General features: G+C 41.1%; 1 protein-coding gene across 2 annotated transcripts in view; it reads left to right on the forward strand.

The window, feature by feature from the left end:
• The window catches only part of OCA2 (OCA2 melanosomal transmembrane protein), a 195156-nt gene that overhangs the window by 151829 nt on the left and 26290 nt on the right, over window positions 1-17037 (forward strand). For both annotated transcript variants that reach the window (XM_077343422.1, XM_077343423.1), the window contains 2 exons: window positions 3397-3490; window positions 12625-12718. In XM_077343422.1, the coding sequence (XP_077199537.1) occupies window positions 3397-3490; window positions 12625-12718 (188 nt within the window). The remainder of the gene's footprint in view (window positions 1-3396; window positions 3491-12624; window positions 12719-17037) is intronic.

Consider the following 17037-nt stretch of genomic DNA (forward strand, 5'->3'; position numbering starts at 1 on the left):
TGGCGGCATGGGGGAAGGGGGCGAAGTTGGGGGGTTGGTGGGTCGGGAGGTGCTTTGCGCCTCCCGACTCATCAGGTCGGGGCCAAGGGGCTAATTGCCAGCTGTGCTGCGTGCAGCTGGCGATTGGTGTTTTGACCCCGGAATGACAAGCGGAGGGTTCAATCGGCAGGTGCAAAGCCAATGGCGCCCTTCCCCATCCCGGACAGGCCCTACCCAAAGGGCCCTTAGCATTTTATTAATACCGCTCCCGCAGAGTGGTTACAGATTGACTTTGACACCTTTAATCATGGATTTAAGACAGTGCCTCTCTAAAGCTGATTGGAAAGGCGACAGAATTCTCATTTCTATTATATATAGCTTAGTTGGTTTAGTTTCTCAAACAAATATATAAGAAAAGCGCTGCCTCTGTCCAGTGTCAATAATGAATGAGCTGCCAACTATCACTAGAGCAACAGTGGACAGAAAGCCATTCAGAAGTGATGAGTGACTCTCCAAGCAATTAAAAGTAGCTCTATGCCCCTCCTCCAATGCTACTGTAGTATCTTTCTTATTCTTTCTTTTTAAACTATCACAGGAGTTTCTTTGTGCAAAGGAGGAGGAGACACATGCATTTTTTGTTTTGGATGGGGAATAACAACACCCCTCCTTCCCCCCCCTCCCCTCCTTCCCCTTCTCATGCAGACATGTACCATTTCTATGGATAGAAAAGGAATGTGATATTGACACAAGCTGCCATTTTGTAATTGGTTCTACCCACGGAGATGCCATTTTGTAACTTGTAGCTCTCAAGGCATTAAAAAAAAACTTCCAGAAACATAAAGTCTGCATCACTCTCTACTGGAGTGTAGATTAGAAAAAGGGATTAGTTCATGTAGAATTAAATAGAAAGCATTGTAGATCAGAATAAGGAAATCAGAGGTTATGACTATTCAAATGGTAATCAGTCCGATATACAGTCATGTATCCAACTGTGCAATTCTGAGAAATTGATAGAACTTGAGTCTTCTCTCTCCCCCCCCCCCCCCCCTCATTTCAACTGATTCCTCCCTTTCACTTCAGAACCTCACTTCTGACACTGATTTCACCCCCGGGAATAAATGCATGGGGGGGGGGTGCTCAAAGGTCTGGGTTTGGAGGAGGAAACAGGAAAATCTTGCTATACAAAATTCATGGTTTCATACAGCTTAATGGCAGCTGATATACAAAAAGTCAGCTATGAAAGGTATGGGATTGTTCTTTTAAGCACAATGCCCAGACACACTGCTTTACACTGAACACAAGTATGGAGGATGCTAATTGAGCATTTATTTTCTGGAGGAAAAAAAAGTTGTTGCTCTGAATCTGGACTCTAACCATATTATTTGTGACTCTAAGAAGTGTTAGTCATTCAAGGGACTAACATGCACCTGAAGGTTTTGTTATGGTTGCTGCCAAATAGGCTCTGCCCCCTGCCATCTTCCAAGCTATGACAGTAACATGAACAGAGAACACCCATACAAACCAAAACCTGCCATGACCCTGTGCCAACTAACCCTCAGCGACATCATGCCTAACTCCAAGGGTGGGGGGGGAAGCTTGTCCACATCTTCCCGGCAAGAGGCAGGTTGGCACGTGGTGCTTGCCTGCACCTGTGCCAACCTGCCCCTGTCCCCCAATCATGGGGTATCATGCTGCTGCTGCAGCCTTGTGCACCCATGATTCTATTCCCCCCCCCCAGCGTCCGTTCCTTCCCACCTGCCCTCTCAGTACCGAGTCACTAATTATATGTGTTTATTTCCTGAATGTGTTTGAGATTCCACCTTTATAATTTTTTTAATGCTGGAGAGGCCTTGAACCTAGCTTAAATATCTTATTAATTCATTTAAAATTATAGGTTCTTGACACTAAAAGCTTAATTGTCATAGAGTGCTATCTTAAAAATGTTAGGTGACAAAATTTTATTTTCATCACGTTCTTCATTTTAATAGAACACTGTTGTGGGCTGCATATGCTGAGCCATCTGTCTCTTTCCCTTTCATTACTATGACCTAGCAATTGAGCAATAATAAATTAACATTAAGCTTTCTCCTTAACACTGTGTAAGAAAGCATTGTGCCAGACAGCACAGCACAATATGTGTTCTTTGGCTAATTGGCAGGAAGAGTATATGTGTGCTTTTTCTTCTTTCTGTTTTCCTGCATTTCCACTTTAATTCTAAATCATGATTGCATACCAGCAATAGAGGAACCTGCAGTTCCAGATTATGGCTGTATTTCACCTGAATGGTTGCAAGGTCGACGTTGTGGTGCTAAGACTGTGTAACTATGTTTTTTTTTGTTGCTTTTAAACAGACAAAATGAGGTAGAAGACAAATATAAACTCAAAATGGAGAATCTACACAGTGTTGTTACTGCAGAAGGGGAAGTATTAAAGGCTAGTCATATTATTAATATTAAACTAATATTCCATTGATAAAGCACCCACATAATTATGGTGTGCCATTGTTGGAGCAGAGAACACCGAGCTTTTGTAACTCAGAGAAAAGTCAGTTTGCCCAGTAAAGTAAGGCTAATAAATTCATGTAGAACCAATTTTTCTGTCTTACAAGAACGAATTGTAAAAATAGAGCACTTCAAGATTCTTTTTAAAACCATTCCCTGTAAGTATGTTATAATTGATTGCTTCCATTAAATTATTATTTTATGTCTTTGTAATGTTTACTATATTGTTTAATTCCCATAAAGGTCTATTTTGATGTGACCAGACAGGTAGAAGACATACAACACTCCGTGGTTCTTCCTTGTGATTTCCTTTGCCTGCTTTTTTTTTTTTTTACATAATAGCTATCAATCAAGACATGTCTGCTATCTGTGTTGAACCTGTCCCACTTTCTGATCTTATAAAGACAGATAAAGAAACATGTAGATCAAGCGGTAATGGGGAGGTAGAATCTGCAAGTTGAAATTTATACAGAGATCTTCACCAGGATTATTAAGGCCTGTCAATTTTGGTATTCATGGATGCTTTTAGATTTTGTTTTAACAATATGTTGATGGGACCAGCTGTTGAATCTATGAATATGCCTTCAGATGCAATGGCCTCAGTACTGAACTAGCAAATGGCAATTGAGAACAAGCTGACACAAAATCCTGATAGCACAAAAATTGTGTTGATCACTGATAAGATTTTGGATAGGTGGGCACATTACCTACTGTAGGTATGATGAATTCTCTCTTTGCCAGTTTCAACTCAGAACTCAGGAGTTCTTTCAGATACCACTCTTGTGCTTGTGAATATACTTGGGCTTGGCCTGGAAAATTTCTTGACTCACCTGATCTAGCTGCTGTAATCCATGCTTCAGTAACTTTGAGACTTGACTGCTTTAATAGTGCTATTTCCATTAATTTGTCTTTACAGATTCCTGTACTTCTCAACCTGAGTCAAGACCCTGATGTTAATTTACCTGTGAAGCCTCTGGTCTTTTCATTGGCCATGGGTGCTTGCCTTGGAGGTAAGGGCTAATAATATTATGTATTTCAGTGGCTCCTTTAGAAGTCTATATCTATAATTGTAGTGGAAAGTGCCATATTAAAACACATAGATTGTAGTTGTAACTTTTAACCTATATCCATTAGAACAGACTAAATATTTTTCCAGACAAATAGAATGAGCATGAAGCCTATTATATAGACTTGAGTAGGATTCTGAATAGATCTTCTTAAGAGGACACAGTTGGATTAGTAAAATACTAGAATTAAAATTCTAACCAAAGATAATAATATACCACAGACAGATATATAACAGTTACCCAAATATTTTTATTTATTCACTGGTTTAGGATCTAGTATAATGTTGGTTAAAACCATGAGCTGTGAACATGAAAGACTGGTTCCCATAACATATTCATCTAACATTGACCTAAAATAGGACTGGAGATTGACCCATGACTCTGTGATGTCAGTCCCAACTGCATAACTGAAAAATGTTACCATATTGTAAGAAACTCTAGGATTACCCTGGAACTCTGGTAAAGACCATAGTATTTCAGAGGAATTGTACAGCATCCCAAAATACAGTGACTTCAGTTAGAGTTATGCAGCTAGATGTGATGTTGCAGTGTCATGGGATGCTGTCATGGGATGCTGTCCCCCTTCCCCCCCTGCCACTCTGTTGAGCCAGCAGGGCCCCAAGGTTGAGGGTGTGAGGTTGATCCCCAAAGTTGTTGGCATCTTCATTTTAGTCACAGACTTATTACATGATCTTAGGCAAGCTACTATGTGTGCAGCAGGGCTGCTTCCCAGACGTATTATTTCTCCCATATGTTTCTGTTTCCTGCTATATAGCCTAGATTTTCTTGTACCATTTGTCATCTTTTTATGTTAAGGAACTGATTTCTGTGGTGTTTTGAGATGTGAAAATATTATGTTATCTGCTTGTGTTGGTTAATTGCTTAGAAAAGCTTCAACTGGGTGACTCTTTCTAACTCAGCATCTTGCTACTTGTGAATATTATGTCTGCCTACTGCTAAGATTTATTCTCAGACACATGCTGTGGTCATAGCTGGGTGCACAATATAGCATATGGTTGAATTTTGGGTGAATCCAGGGTTTTGCCAGAAAAAATGTCACATGCCAGTACTAAATTGTTAGAAATCTGTTGAGTAGTGGTGGGAAATGGTAGCCCAGGCTAGGAGGCCCTCCACTCCAAGTACACCTTGCCAGATTTCAATTTTTTAAAAACATTGGAATAATTTCTCATAAAATTAATCAAAAATGTTGTTTATGTTTTAATTGATGTGGGGTTTTACTTTTTTGTAACCCACTGTGAGATGTTTTCTTGAGGGCAGTGAGTAAGAAATCCAATAAAGATGGATAGATGGATGTATGGAAAGAACATTAAGAATTTTTACATGAAACCAATTGCCAGCCTAAAGCGTGAAATTTGTAAAATGTATTCCTGGGAAGTCTTAATCTATTTGGTGTATTGGGTCTCACTTCTGGTGTTTTTGATTACAGGATTTAAATTTTACAAATTTATTATGCAAGAAGTTCAACACAAGAGTCTTGTGATTTTATTTGCAATTTGTAAGAACAATGTGGAACAGCCATCTGGCCTCCTTTAATCCATCCTTATGCTGATTGTTCTATTCTATATTCCACAAATATTGACTATGAAGAAATTACAACAAACAAAACTTGCTAAGAAATAAACAAACTGAAATATTTATCTTTTATCGCCCAAGCAAGAAGTCCAACTTTTTGCCAATAGTTTGTAGTTAATGATGCGGTTTTGATTATTTCCTCTGAATACTAATGATACAAATCTGTGTATAGTCTCTGCTTGGTTTATTACTATCACCCTTTTAATTTGGATGCTTCACCCGCATGCTGTAGCTCCAACAGATAGCAAGAAGATCTGGATGTGGAAGTGCCATGTAAAAATGCCCCTTCTCAGGTGATTGAGACAGAGGAACAAGACAGACTATTTGTTAGAGGACTGCAAATGGGGAATTTGCATGGAGGAGCTGGGGGAAGATCTTCAGGCAACCTAGGGGGAGTTCACGTTGGGGGCTCAGAGGAGGAGACAGCTGTGGCATTGGCATTGGAACAGGGTGGATGGATTGGAAATAGTGTCAGCAGATTTTGGTGGGCTGAACTCTCCTGCAAACCATGCAGAGTTTTTTCAAAAGTCCCACTACCATCTCCAGTTCAGAAATCTGGTAGTTTTGATTACAGCCTCACATAACTTTAGCTAAAAGAACCAGCTTGTTGGCCTAGATATGGTTATCTCAGCATGCATTTTGAATAGGTCAGACTTTGCTTCTTTTGAACAAGCTAACATTTTCTAATTGACCTATCAAATTCCTAGGAGAACAATACAGGTGTTTGTTGGTTCAGGCCTATTGGACCCAGAATTATTTTGGTGTTTCTGAAAAATCATGGATCCCAATACTGGTATGGTATTTGGATCTCTCTCTTCCTCCCCCCCCCCCTCTCTCTCCCTTTTGAAATCTTAATTTTTTCAGGTACAATAGATCTGAGAAAAAAATACAAATTAAACTAAAAGCCAGCCGAACCCTGATTTAAAGTATGCTGCAGGAAAATCTGGCACCAGGATATTTGTGTGGCAGAGGGGGGGAAGGTCTCTCACCCAACACATGCCCATCTGGCTGGGAGCTCTCAGCTCCTGCTGTCCCGGTGGATCCTGGGGTGGCTCCTTTTGCAGTTCAGTTTAAACCAAGGAGCAAGAAGAGCCAAGGCAGCAGAGAGCTCTCAGTTCGTGCTGCCCCGGTAGATCTTTGATATAAGTGAAAATATCTGAATAAAATTTTTAAAAAACAGCTTTTATTTGGGATTAGGTATAATGGTAGCCAGTCAAATTCTCTGATCTGAATTCAATTTAAATAGTACCTGAAAAATGCCTTACCAGTTTGGCTATCTTTCCAGCTTGGTTTATGCCAAATACATACTTGAAATGCAATTTTTCTCGAGATGCCATTTTTTCAATTAACAAGGAAGAAATGTCCATTTTCTTGATAGTGGTTAGAGGATGGAAGAAAAAAATCCTCAAAATTATATGTAATCAGTTTTGAATTAGTGCCATTTACAAACTGTCAGACTGTTCTCAAATACAGCTTGCTGTGGGTACCTTTTGTTATTCATAATGTTCCTATCAGGAACTTTTGCAAAATGAGATGTTGCTGCCACTCTGTGCCATAAACTGCAGGTTTTTGGTCCAGGTCCTCCTTGTTCATGTCAAGATGTTGTTTAATGCAGGTCTCATTCCAGTTCTTTGTGGAGTTGCTTTCACCCAAAACAAAAGCAGATTTTTAAAAATAATGCATTGAACAAATGACACACAATTTCACTGATGGGAACAGGAGTCTTCCACCAACAAGGAAAGTATGTTGTCACTAGACTTTAATCACATAATTTTTCTTAGGTGGTTTGTTTTTTTCAAAATCTCCTGTGGGATCTCTGAAGTCCCCGTGCCAAACAGTGGCCTTTGAAAACAGGTATCTGGAGCCTCATAAGTTAAAAACTAGTGAAGTGTGTGAGTGTGGAGTTCTAAGCAAGGAAAAGGGTAATCAGCCATCCTTCTACTGTGCTTCTGTTCAGTGTCACAGCTGGGATGATGTTGTACTAATTTGAAAATAAATGTGGCTGCTGCACCTACTCATGAGCAGCTGGGGCTCCTGGGATGAACAGTAGGAAGGTGCTTCCCAGGCCAGGAGGACACAGCTCCCCTAGCACTGTGGGAAGGAAGGAGATACTGGGTGTGGGTGGACCTCTCCCCTTTTTCTGCACTCATATAAGGGGCTGGTGTAGGGAGGTTCACCCTCTTGCCAGCTTGGTGTAGTGGTTAGGAGTGCGGACTTCTAATCTGGCAAGCCGGGTTTGAATCTGTGCTCCCCCACATGCAACCAGCTGGGTGACCTTGGGCTAGCCACAGTACTGAGAAAACTGCTCTGACCAAGCAGGAATATCAGGGCTCTCTCAGCCTCACCCACCCCACAGGGTGTCTGTTGTGGGGAGAGGAATGGGAAGGCAACTGTAAGCCACTTTGAGACTCCTTCGGGTAGAGAAAAGCGGCATATAAGAACCAACTCTTCTTCTTCGCCTTCTCCCTTCTCCCTTCTCCCTGTTCATGGCACAACTGTCATTACAGTCCTCAATCCTGCACCTCCTCCCTTAGCCATGCCAATATGCTGGGCTCTGTGAAGTTGGGGGCCTCCTTAAGAAGATGAGCGCATGCTGAGCTGTGGCACCCCTCATGTTGTCAAGGTGAGCACCTTGCCTTGCAGGTGAGTGGAGAATCCTAACAGAGGCTGACACTCAAAGGGCTTCTTCCTCATGTCACCCTCTTGTTGCTCAGCAGGCCTTTGGTTTGGGGGAGCTTGACCTGTGCATTGTTCAGTCTCCACAGGTTGGCCTGCTGCTGTGGTAGCTTCCTTGTAATCGGCTGCCTGTATGGAGGTCAGATCTGCACTAGTTTGCCATGCTCATATGCATAACAATAAAAGCTGTGGCCAGTTTAATGACAAATATGTTGTCTTCATCTCTGTTCATCTTGAAATATAGTCATACCTTAAAGCTAGTAATAGTTGCCATGATTTTTACACTGTAGTCTTCCTTTTCCAATAATATGTATGCATATGCAGCCCTATGCAGAGCACCTAGTGCATTAGGATTGTCAACCTGTGTGTGGTAACTAGAGATCTCCTTGGATTGCCACTGATCTGTAGGCAATGGAGATAAGTTCACCTGGAGAAAATGGCTGCTTTGGAAGGTGGACTCTTTGGGATTGTAGCCCATTGAACTTCCTCCCCAAATCTCCAGGTATTTCCCACCTGAAGTTGGCAACTCTATATACAAAGTTATAATATTTCAAAGTCAGAGGGAAACCAGTGCATGTTCAAAGTTGGCCCTTATTTTGACTTTTCAGACTGGCAAGCACCTGGATATGATACTGCATTGTGTGCTGAGCTGACCCAGTAGGTTCCAGCAAACTTTTGTTGTTGTTATGTGCGAAGTCGTGTCCGACCCATCGCGACCCCATGGACAATGATCCTCCAGGCCTTCCTGTCCTCTACCATTCCCCGGAGTCCATTTAAGTTTGCACCTACTGCTTCAGTGACTCCATCCATCCACCTCATTCTCTGTCGTCCCCTTCTTCTTTTGCCCTCGATCTCTCCCAGCATTAGGCTCTTCTCCAGGGAGTCCTTCCTTCTCATGAGGTGGCCAAAATATTTGAGTTTCATCTTCAGGATCTGGCCTTCTAAAGAGCAGTCAGGGCTGATCTCCTCTAGGACTGACTGGTTTGTTCGCCTTGCAGTCCAAGGGACTCGCAAGAGTCTTCTCCAGCACCAGAGTTCAAAAGCCTCAATTCTTTGACGCTCGGCCTTCCTTATGGTCCAACTTTCGCAGCCATACATTGCAACTGGGAAGACCATAGCCTTGACTAAACGCACTTTTGTTGGCAGGGTGATGTCTCTGCTTTTTAGGATGCTGTCTAGATTTGCCATAGCTTTCCTCCCCAGGAGCAAGCGTCTTTTAATTTCTTTGCTGCAGTCCCCATCTGCAGTGATCTTGGAGCCCAGGAAAATAAAATCTGTCACTATCTCCATTTCTTCCCCTTCTATTTGCCAGGAATTGAGAGGGCCGGATGCCATGATCTTTGTTTTCTTGATGTTGAGTTTCAAGCCAACTTTGGCACTCTCCTCCTTCACCCGCATCAACAGGCTCTTTAGTTCCTCTTCACTTTCTGCCATTAGAGTGGTATCATCTGCATATCTGAGGTTGTTGATATTTCTCCCTGCAATCTTGATCCCAATTTGTGACTCCTCTAATCCCACATTTCTCATGATGTGCTCTGCATACAAGTTAAATAGGCAAGGCGACAGTATACAGCCTTGCCGAACTCCTTTCTCAATTTTGAACCAGTCAGTGATTCCATGTTCAGTTCTCACTGTTGCTTCTTGACCTGCATATAAATTTCTCAAGAGACAAATAAGATGCTCTGGTATTCCCATCTCTTTAAGAACTTGCCACAATTTGTTGTGCTCCACACAATCAAAGGCTTTAGCATAGTCAATGAAGCAGAAGTAGACGTTCTTCTGGTACTCCCTAGCTTTCTCCATGATCCAGCGTATGTTGGCAATTTGATCTCTAGTTCCTCTGCCTCTTCGAAATCCTGCCTGTACTTCTGGAAGTTCTCGGTCCACATATTGCTGGAGCCTAGCTTGTAGGATTTTGAGCATAACTTTGCTAGCATGAGAAATTAGTGCGATGGTGCGGTAGTTTGAACATTCTTTGGCATTGCCCTTCTTTGGGATTGGAATGTAAACTGACCTTTTCCAATCCTGTGGCCATTGTTGAGTTTTCCAAATTTGCTGGCATATTGAGTGTAGCACTTTTACTGCATCGTCCTTTAAGATTTTGAATAGTTCAACTGGAATGCTGTCACTACCACTAGCTTTATTGTTGCTCAGACTTCCTAAGGCCCATTTGACTTCACATTCCAGGATGTCTGGCTCCAGGTCAGTAACTACCCCATTGTGGTCATCAGGGATGTTAAGCTCGCTCTTGTATAGTTCTTCTGTATAATTTTGCCACCTTTGTTTGATCTCTTCTGCTTCTGTGAGGTCCCTACCATTTTGGTCCCTTATCATACCCATCTTTGCATGAAACGTTCTCTTCATATCTCCAATTTTCTTGAAAAGATCTCTGGTCCTCCCCATTCTATTGTTTTCTTCTATTTGTTTGCACTGTTCATTTAAGAAGGCATTCTTATCTCTTCTAGCTTTTCTCTGGAATTCTGCATTCAATTGGGTGTATCTTTCTCTTTCTCCCTTGCCTTTCACTTCCCTTCTCTCCTTAGCTATTTGTAAAGCTTCCTCAGACAGCCATTTTGATTTCTTGCATTTCTTTTTCTTTGGGATGGTTTTAGTTGCTACCTCTTGTACAATGTTGCGAACCTCCGTCCATAGTTCTTCAGGCACTCTGTCTATCAGATCTAATTCCTTAAATCTATTTGTCACCTCCACTGTGTATTCGTCAGGGATATGATTTAGTTCATACCTGAGTGGCCTAGTGCTTTTCCCTACTTTCTTCAATTTAAGCCTAAATTTTGCAACAAGAAGTTCATGATCTGAACCACAATCAGCTCCTGGTCTTGTTTTTATTGACTGGATAGAACTTTTCCATCTTTGGCTGCAGAGCACATAGTCAATCTGATTTCTGTGTTGACCGTCTGGTGATGTCCATGTGTAGAGTCGTCTCTTGGGTTGCTGGAAAAGAGTGTTTGCTATGACCATTGTATTCTCTTGACAAAATTCTACCAGCCTGTGCCCTGCTTCATTTTGTACTCCAAGGCCAAACTTGCCTGTTATCCCGGTTATCTTTTGGCTTCCTACTTTAGCATTCCAATCCCCCATGATGATAAGCACATCATTTTTGGGCGTTGCTTCTAGAAGGTGTTGTAGGGCTTCATAGAACTGATCAACTTCATCCTCTTCAGCAGCAGTGGTTGGGGCGTAGACCTGGATCACTGTGATGTTGAATGGTTTGCCTTGGATTCGAACTGAGATCATTCTGTCATTTTGGGGATTGTATCCCAAGACTGCTTTTCCTACTCTCTTATTGATTATGAATGCTACTCCATTTCTTCTGCGAGATTCTTGTCCACAGTAGTATACCTGATGGTCATCTGAATTAAATTCACCCATTCCTGTCCATTTTAGTTCACTGATTCCTAAAATGTCGATGTTCAGTCTTGTCATTTCTTGTTTAACCACGTCCAGCTTGCCTTGATTCATGGATCTGACGTTCCAGGTTCCTATGGAATAAAAATCTTTACAGCATCGGACTGTCTTTTCGCCACCAGTTACTTCCACAACTGAGCGTCCTTTCGGCTTTGGCCCAGCCGCTTCATTCATTCTGGCGCTACTCGTACTAGCCGTCTGCTCATCCCCAGTAGCATATTGGACACCTTCCGACCTGAGGGGCTCATCTTCCAGCGTCATATCGTTATGCCTATTGGAACTGTCCATAGAGTTTTCATGGCAAAGATACTGGAGTGGTTTGCCATTGCCTTCTCCAGTGGATCACCTTTTGTCAGAGCTCTCAGCTATGACCTGTCCGTCTTGGGTGGCCCTGCACGGCATAGCTCATAGCTTCACTGAACTACGCAAGCCCCCTTGCCACAACAAGGCAGCGATCCTTGAAGGGGGTCCAGCAAACTAAGGTGCAGCAATAAAATTAAGAATGAAACTAAGCAATATATTTGGATATTGACAGAGTGCTTTGGGAGCTGGGACTTTGTCATGTACAACGAAAAGACAAATATGTATTATCACACCCAACACATTTGATGCAGGATCGATACAGTTTTCTTTATGGACTAGCTTTTGCGTGTTTCAGTTCTGTCAAACTGCCCTTCAGTAGCTCATGTGAATTGTTCTTGACAAACAACAAAGCTGAGTATTTTAGCCACATGCATGCAGAGATCTGTGCTTATGGTACACCTGTGTTTAGGATTTAAATATACATGCATAAACAAGAATGATCTCTTTTCAGATATTCCTAAGTGTAGTACGCTAGCGTTTTTCATTTGGAATGTGTGTGCGTGTTGCGTGTGGGGGGAAGGATTCTGATTGAACATATACATCAAGGACACATTCAAATATAAGCAATATTGGTCTTGCATGCATTTCAGGAAATGGAAATCCATCCGTTTTTATTGCTCACTCAATCAATAGCTCTACACATTATTCCTCTCCTTCTATACTTCCTCCCCTTGATTTCATTTGGCTTTCTAGCACTTTTTTCTATATGAAACAAATAATCAGCAAATTTCTCTGAATATAGGTGGCAAGTGTCATTTTGACAACATTGTGCTATATTTCTTCTTTTTTCTCATAAAGAAAATGAGGACAGAGATTGGTCTGCCTTTGAAAATGTCCAACTATTTATAGACAGGGAGGTTATTGTGTTCAGGCTATTTCTTTCAGGTGTATGTAAAATGATTGATTTCCCCCCCTACCCCCTTCCGTTTGTGTTATTTCAGCAAGCTGATCTAATAGAGTGGCAAAAAGCAAAAGCACAAATAACAGTTAGAATTTGTTTTTGTTTTTTGAATGGGTAGGTAATGGAACATTGATTGGAGCATCTGCAAATGTTGTCTGTGCAGGAATAGCTGAGCAACACGGCTATGGCTTCTCCTTCATGGAATTTTTCAGGTACGTGTTACAGTTATTTTAACTCCCCTTTGTAGAAAGAAAGTTCATTTGTGAAATTAATCAAAACAAATAAAGCAGCAGTCTATCTGGCTTTTAAAATTGAATGAATACTGATGAGACATAATTCAGCTTTAGTGGCACAAACAGTGGCTTTATTTTCCAGGTTTGTCTCCACAAAACAGAATTTGCAAATCTCCACTGTTCAGATTATGACTTTCCTCCAGGAGAGTCTTCGTCTGTGACAGGATGTGTCTATATTGCAGATCTAAAATAGATTCAAGCATACTTCACTGTCATGTTTGACATTCAATGATTTCATTGCAGGATTCACAGTTCTGTGAAAAAGCTGTGAGTGCTGGTTTAAAAAATGTTCAGCTTTTTCACTAAAACAAAATGTCCTACAGTTCTTTGGGGAGAAAGTCATAATAGACTACTTCAACCATGTTTATTCATTAAATTTTTATTTAGCAAACCTCTAGGCTGCTTGTGCACTCAAGATCTATCAAATGCTGTATCAAAGTTAACAACAAACAAAACAAGCAGAACAGAAGACTAAAATACTATAGAACAGCAAAGTATAAATTAATAGTAGTTAACAGTGAAATTCTATTCAGGGTTACTCTAGGCTAAGATCATTGAAAGCAATTGGGTTAGAGTAACTCTGTCCAAAATTGTGTTGTAAAGACTCATTGGGCACACAGTACTGGTTCCCACCATTCCATGATTAAGAATTAGAAACTGATTATCACTGATGGCTGAATGCTACAGTCTAATTATCCCTTTCAGGGACTCTTATGTAGCAGCATCCCAACTGGTATCTATCTGCATTGTGCAATATATACACAAAACTTTGAATTAGCATGGGCAATTAGTGTGAAGTTATGGGCTTGCTCAAAGAAAACTTTGTGAGATCAAGAAATAAACATTCATTTTTTTAAATGCATATTTTATTCTTATTCATGTTGCTTACTGTATTGTACAAGAAGTTAATAGATTGGTTGGAATAACAATAGTTGCAAAATATATCTTCATTATGCAAGCTACATGGTGCTGGCCAGGGTTAGTAATATGGTGGAAGTCCAATAAGGAAAACTGCCTGGAAAACACATGAGGGATTGACGTAAATTGGTTGCAACTGGCAGCACTTAATTATATTAGTTTATATTAGTTTACGTGAATGATTTGCAATATTCATAATCAAAATAATCACACACACACAGTGTTTCCCGAGTATAACCATAGCCTTTAGGAACAGTGTCATTTATATATACTGAATAATGGTATAGTAAATTTGTCAGATGTGTTTTTTATATGTGAATAGATTTTTCTAGCAAAAAACGTCTTGGTACTGCTTAGCACAGAATACCTGATTTTAATGCAAGAATCTTTCTGCTTAATGTAGGCTTTTATCGCTGGGGCTGTTTTATGATCAATGACTGTCTTAACAGATCCATACTAATAAATGTACGTAGGTTTGGATCAAGCATTAAATGTCTGCTTGCACAAGCAGAAACAACTAGAAAAATATTCAAGATTTGTTCTAAATCCACGTATGTTTCTACTCGTGCATTGCTGGATCCAAGCCAAAATATCTAATAACTAGCTTCAAAGCCCGTTCCTAAGAACGGGTCCTGAAAGGGTCCCCTCCCCTGGCCCCTGGCCAGGCAGCTTAAGGTGGCTTTAGGCCACAGCTCACAGCCAAATCAAGTGGGGCAGGTGGGGGCTGGGCAGTTCACTAGCAGGGCCAAGACAGAGCTCCTTAGCAGGCAGGCAGCAGGCCGGGAGGCCCTCGTGAGCAGGCCCAGCATAGCAGGCCAAGAGGCCCTTGTCAGCATGCCCAGCCTAGCAGGCCAAGAGGCCCTTGTTAGCAAGCCCTCCACCATGACCCTTTGCCCAGGGCCTTCTCCCCTTACGTGCTTCTGGCTCCAGGCACTGAGGCGTCTGAGAGCAAAGAGGCTAGAGTCCAGGGTCGGAGGGCGGGAGCTGCAGGGGCAGGGTCTTACTCCTAGGAAAAACTTCTCAGGATGTGCAGTTACCAGTATTTTAGTATGCTTGTTTCTTATGGCCAGCCATTTTTTTCATACATTCATTTGTTCTTTCAGCATGACACTTAATGAAATCAATTGGTAAAGGGAAGTATTTCCATGCTATTATTGACACATTCACCACAGCACCCTTCCTGAATACCCTTCAATTTGGAAAATGATAGGATTTTGACAGTACATTAATCATTTCTAGATACATGCCTTTTTTGTTTTGCAACAAGTATTTCTTTCCTTTGTTCTGTTTCTATCACATTTTTTGTTCTGTTATGCTGGATTTTTGTAATAAAAGGGTTTATTAACCATGATAATTTACTGACTTAAAATTTCCTATATGTGAAAAATGTATTAATTGGACAGCAAGTTAGGCTTCTTAAAGACTTAACAATTAATTGTGCTATGAGGTTTTGCAGGTTTCATCCTCTATTATAAAATGCACATGGTGGCCCATAACACCCAAAAGGTTATTTCAGAATCACTGAGTTCTGATTCACTGAGGACAACCATAATGCTAATTTCTGGTTTGTTATATATCATCTGTTTTTAGCTGACAAAGGGAGAATTCCTAAGGAGATGTACTCAAAATCTGAATGCTCAGGGAGGCTTACTCCCAGGGAAGTGTTTTTGGGATTGCATTGAAACTAACCAAAAAGGGTAATATTTTGATTTAGGCTAATGCCTTAATTACCTGACAAATATGTGTTTTTAGTATGATTTCATAGAATCATAGAGTTGGAAGACACCTCCAGAGTCATCTAGTCCAACCTCCTGCACAATGTAGGAACTCACAAGTACCTGCCCACCCACTCAGAATCTGCCTAAGTTCATAAAATCAGCATTTCTGTCACATGACTATCCATACCGCATGTTACCAACTTGCCAATAACAATATCATGCTGAACCTTTTCAAAAGCCTTACTGAAATCAGGGTAAACAATGTTCACAGCATTCCCATGATCTGGCAAGGTAGTAATTTTCTCAAAAAAAAGAGATAAGGTTAGTCTTGGATGACTTGTTCTTGAGAAAGCCATGCTTAGTAATTACAGCCATCCACTCTAGCTCAAGGACTGACTGATTATTTGTTCTAAAATTTTGCCAGCTATACATGTCAAGCTGGCGGGTCGGTAGTTGCCCAGTTTCTCCTTTTCCCCCTTCTTGAAGATGGGGACAACATTTGCCTGCCTCCAATCTTCTGGCACTTGACCTGTTCTCTAAGAATTGTCAAAAATAATGGACAGAGGCTCAGAAATTACATCTGCATTCTTTTAGTACCCTTGGATGCAATTCATCTAGCCCAGATGATTTGCTTTCATTTAAAGAAAGTAGGTATTTATGGATTAACCCTACAGTCATCCTAGGCCACACCTCCCATCCGTCATCACATAAAATGATTTTGCCATGTTGAGCACAATTCCCCTTTCAAGAGAAGACTGAGGAGAAGTAGGAATTGAGCAATTCAGCCTTCTCTTCATTACCTGTTACAATGTCCGTTTTTGGTCCATGCAATGGATCTACTATGTCCCTATTCTTTTTATTACTTTGAATATAACTAAAGAACCCTATCTTGTTGTTTTTAACATTTCTTGCTAGCCTAAGCTCATGCTGAGCTTTAGCTTTTCTAACTCTCTTCCTACAAGCATTGGTTATGCATTTATATTCCTCCTTTTTTATAAGGTCCTTCTTCCATTCCCTAAATTAGTCTTTTTATTATTCAGTTTTTGAAAGCTTGTTTATGGAGCCATCCTGGAGGTATTTTGCATTATGGAAAAGTCACAAAAAGATGGCTAAAAATAATGTCTTTTTTCTCAACCCTGCATCTCTGAGTGGTTTCACCGTGTGAAACCCATTGTGTCATATGCTCGATGCTGCACTGAGCGGTATCATTTGTTCTCACATGAATGAGCTTGAATATGCCCTTGGGCTTTACAAGTATTTCCACCCTTTCTGTGACATGCTTGATTCTTGCACCGGGTAGACAACATATCCCACAAGACAACAAGTCCAGTCGACATTGTTTGGCTTCTACCTCTCTCAGAGTAGGGAATCTCCAATTACCAGCACGTGTCTCCTAGTCCTAACACATTGGGTAGCAGAAGACGTAGTCCTCTTATCCATAGGGATGTGAAACATCTTTTGAGCTTCTGGATAGTTGGGGGAATAGCCCTTGTTCCTGTGGTCCAGAGTCAGGGTCCTGTGAAACAGCTTCAGACCTTCGGGGGAGTTGGTCCAGAGTCACTATCTACAGGCAGATCCTGGAAATGACTTCTGAGTGTCAGA

The sequence above is a fragment of the Paroedura picta genome, chromosome 6, assembly GCF_049243985.1.
Source record: "Paroedura picta isolate Pp20150507F chromosome 6, Ppicta_v3.0, whole genome shotgun sequence".
Classification (NCBI taxonomy): domain Eukaryota; kingdom Metazoa; phylum Chordata; class Lepidosauria; order Squamata; family Gekkonidae; genus Paroedura; species Paroedura picta.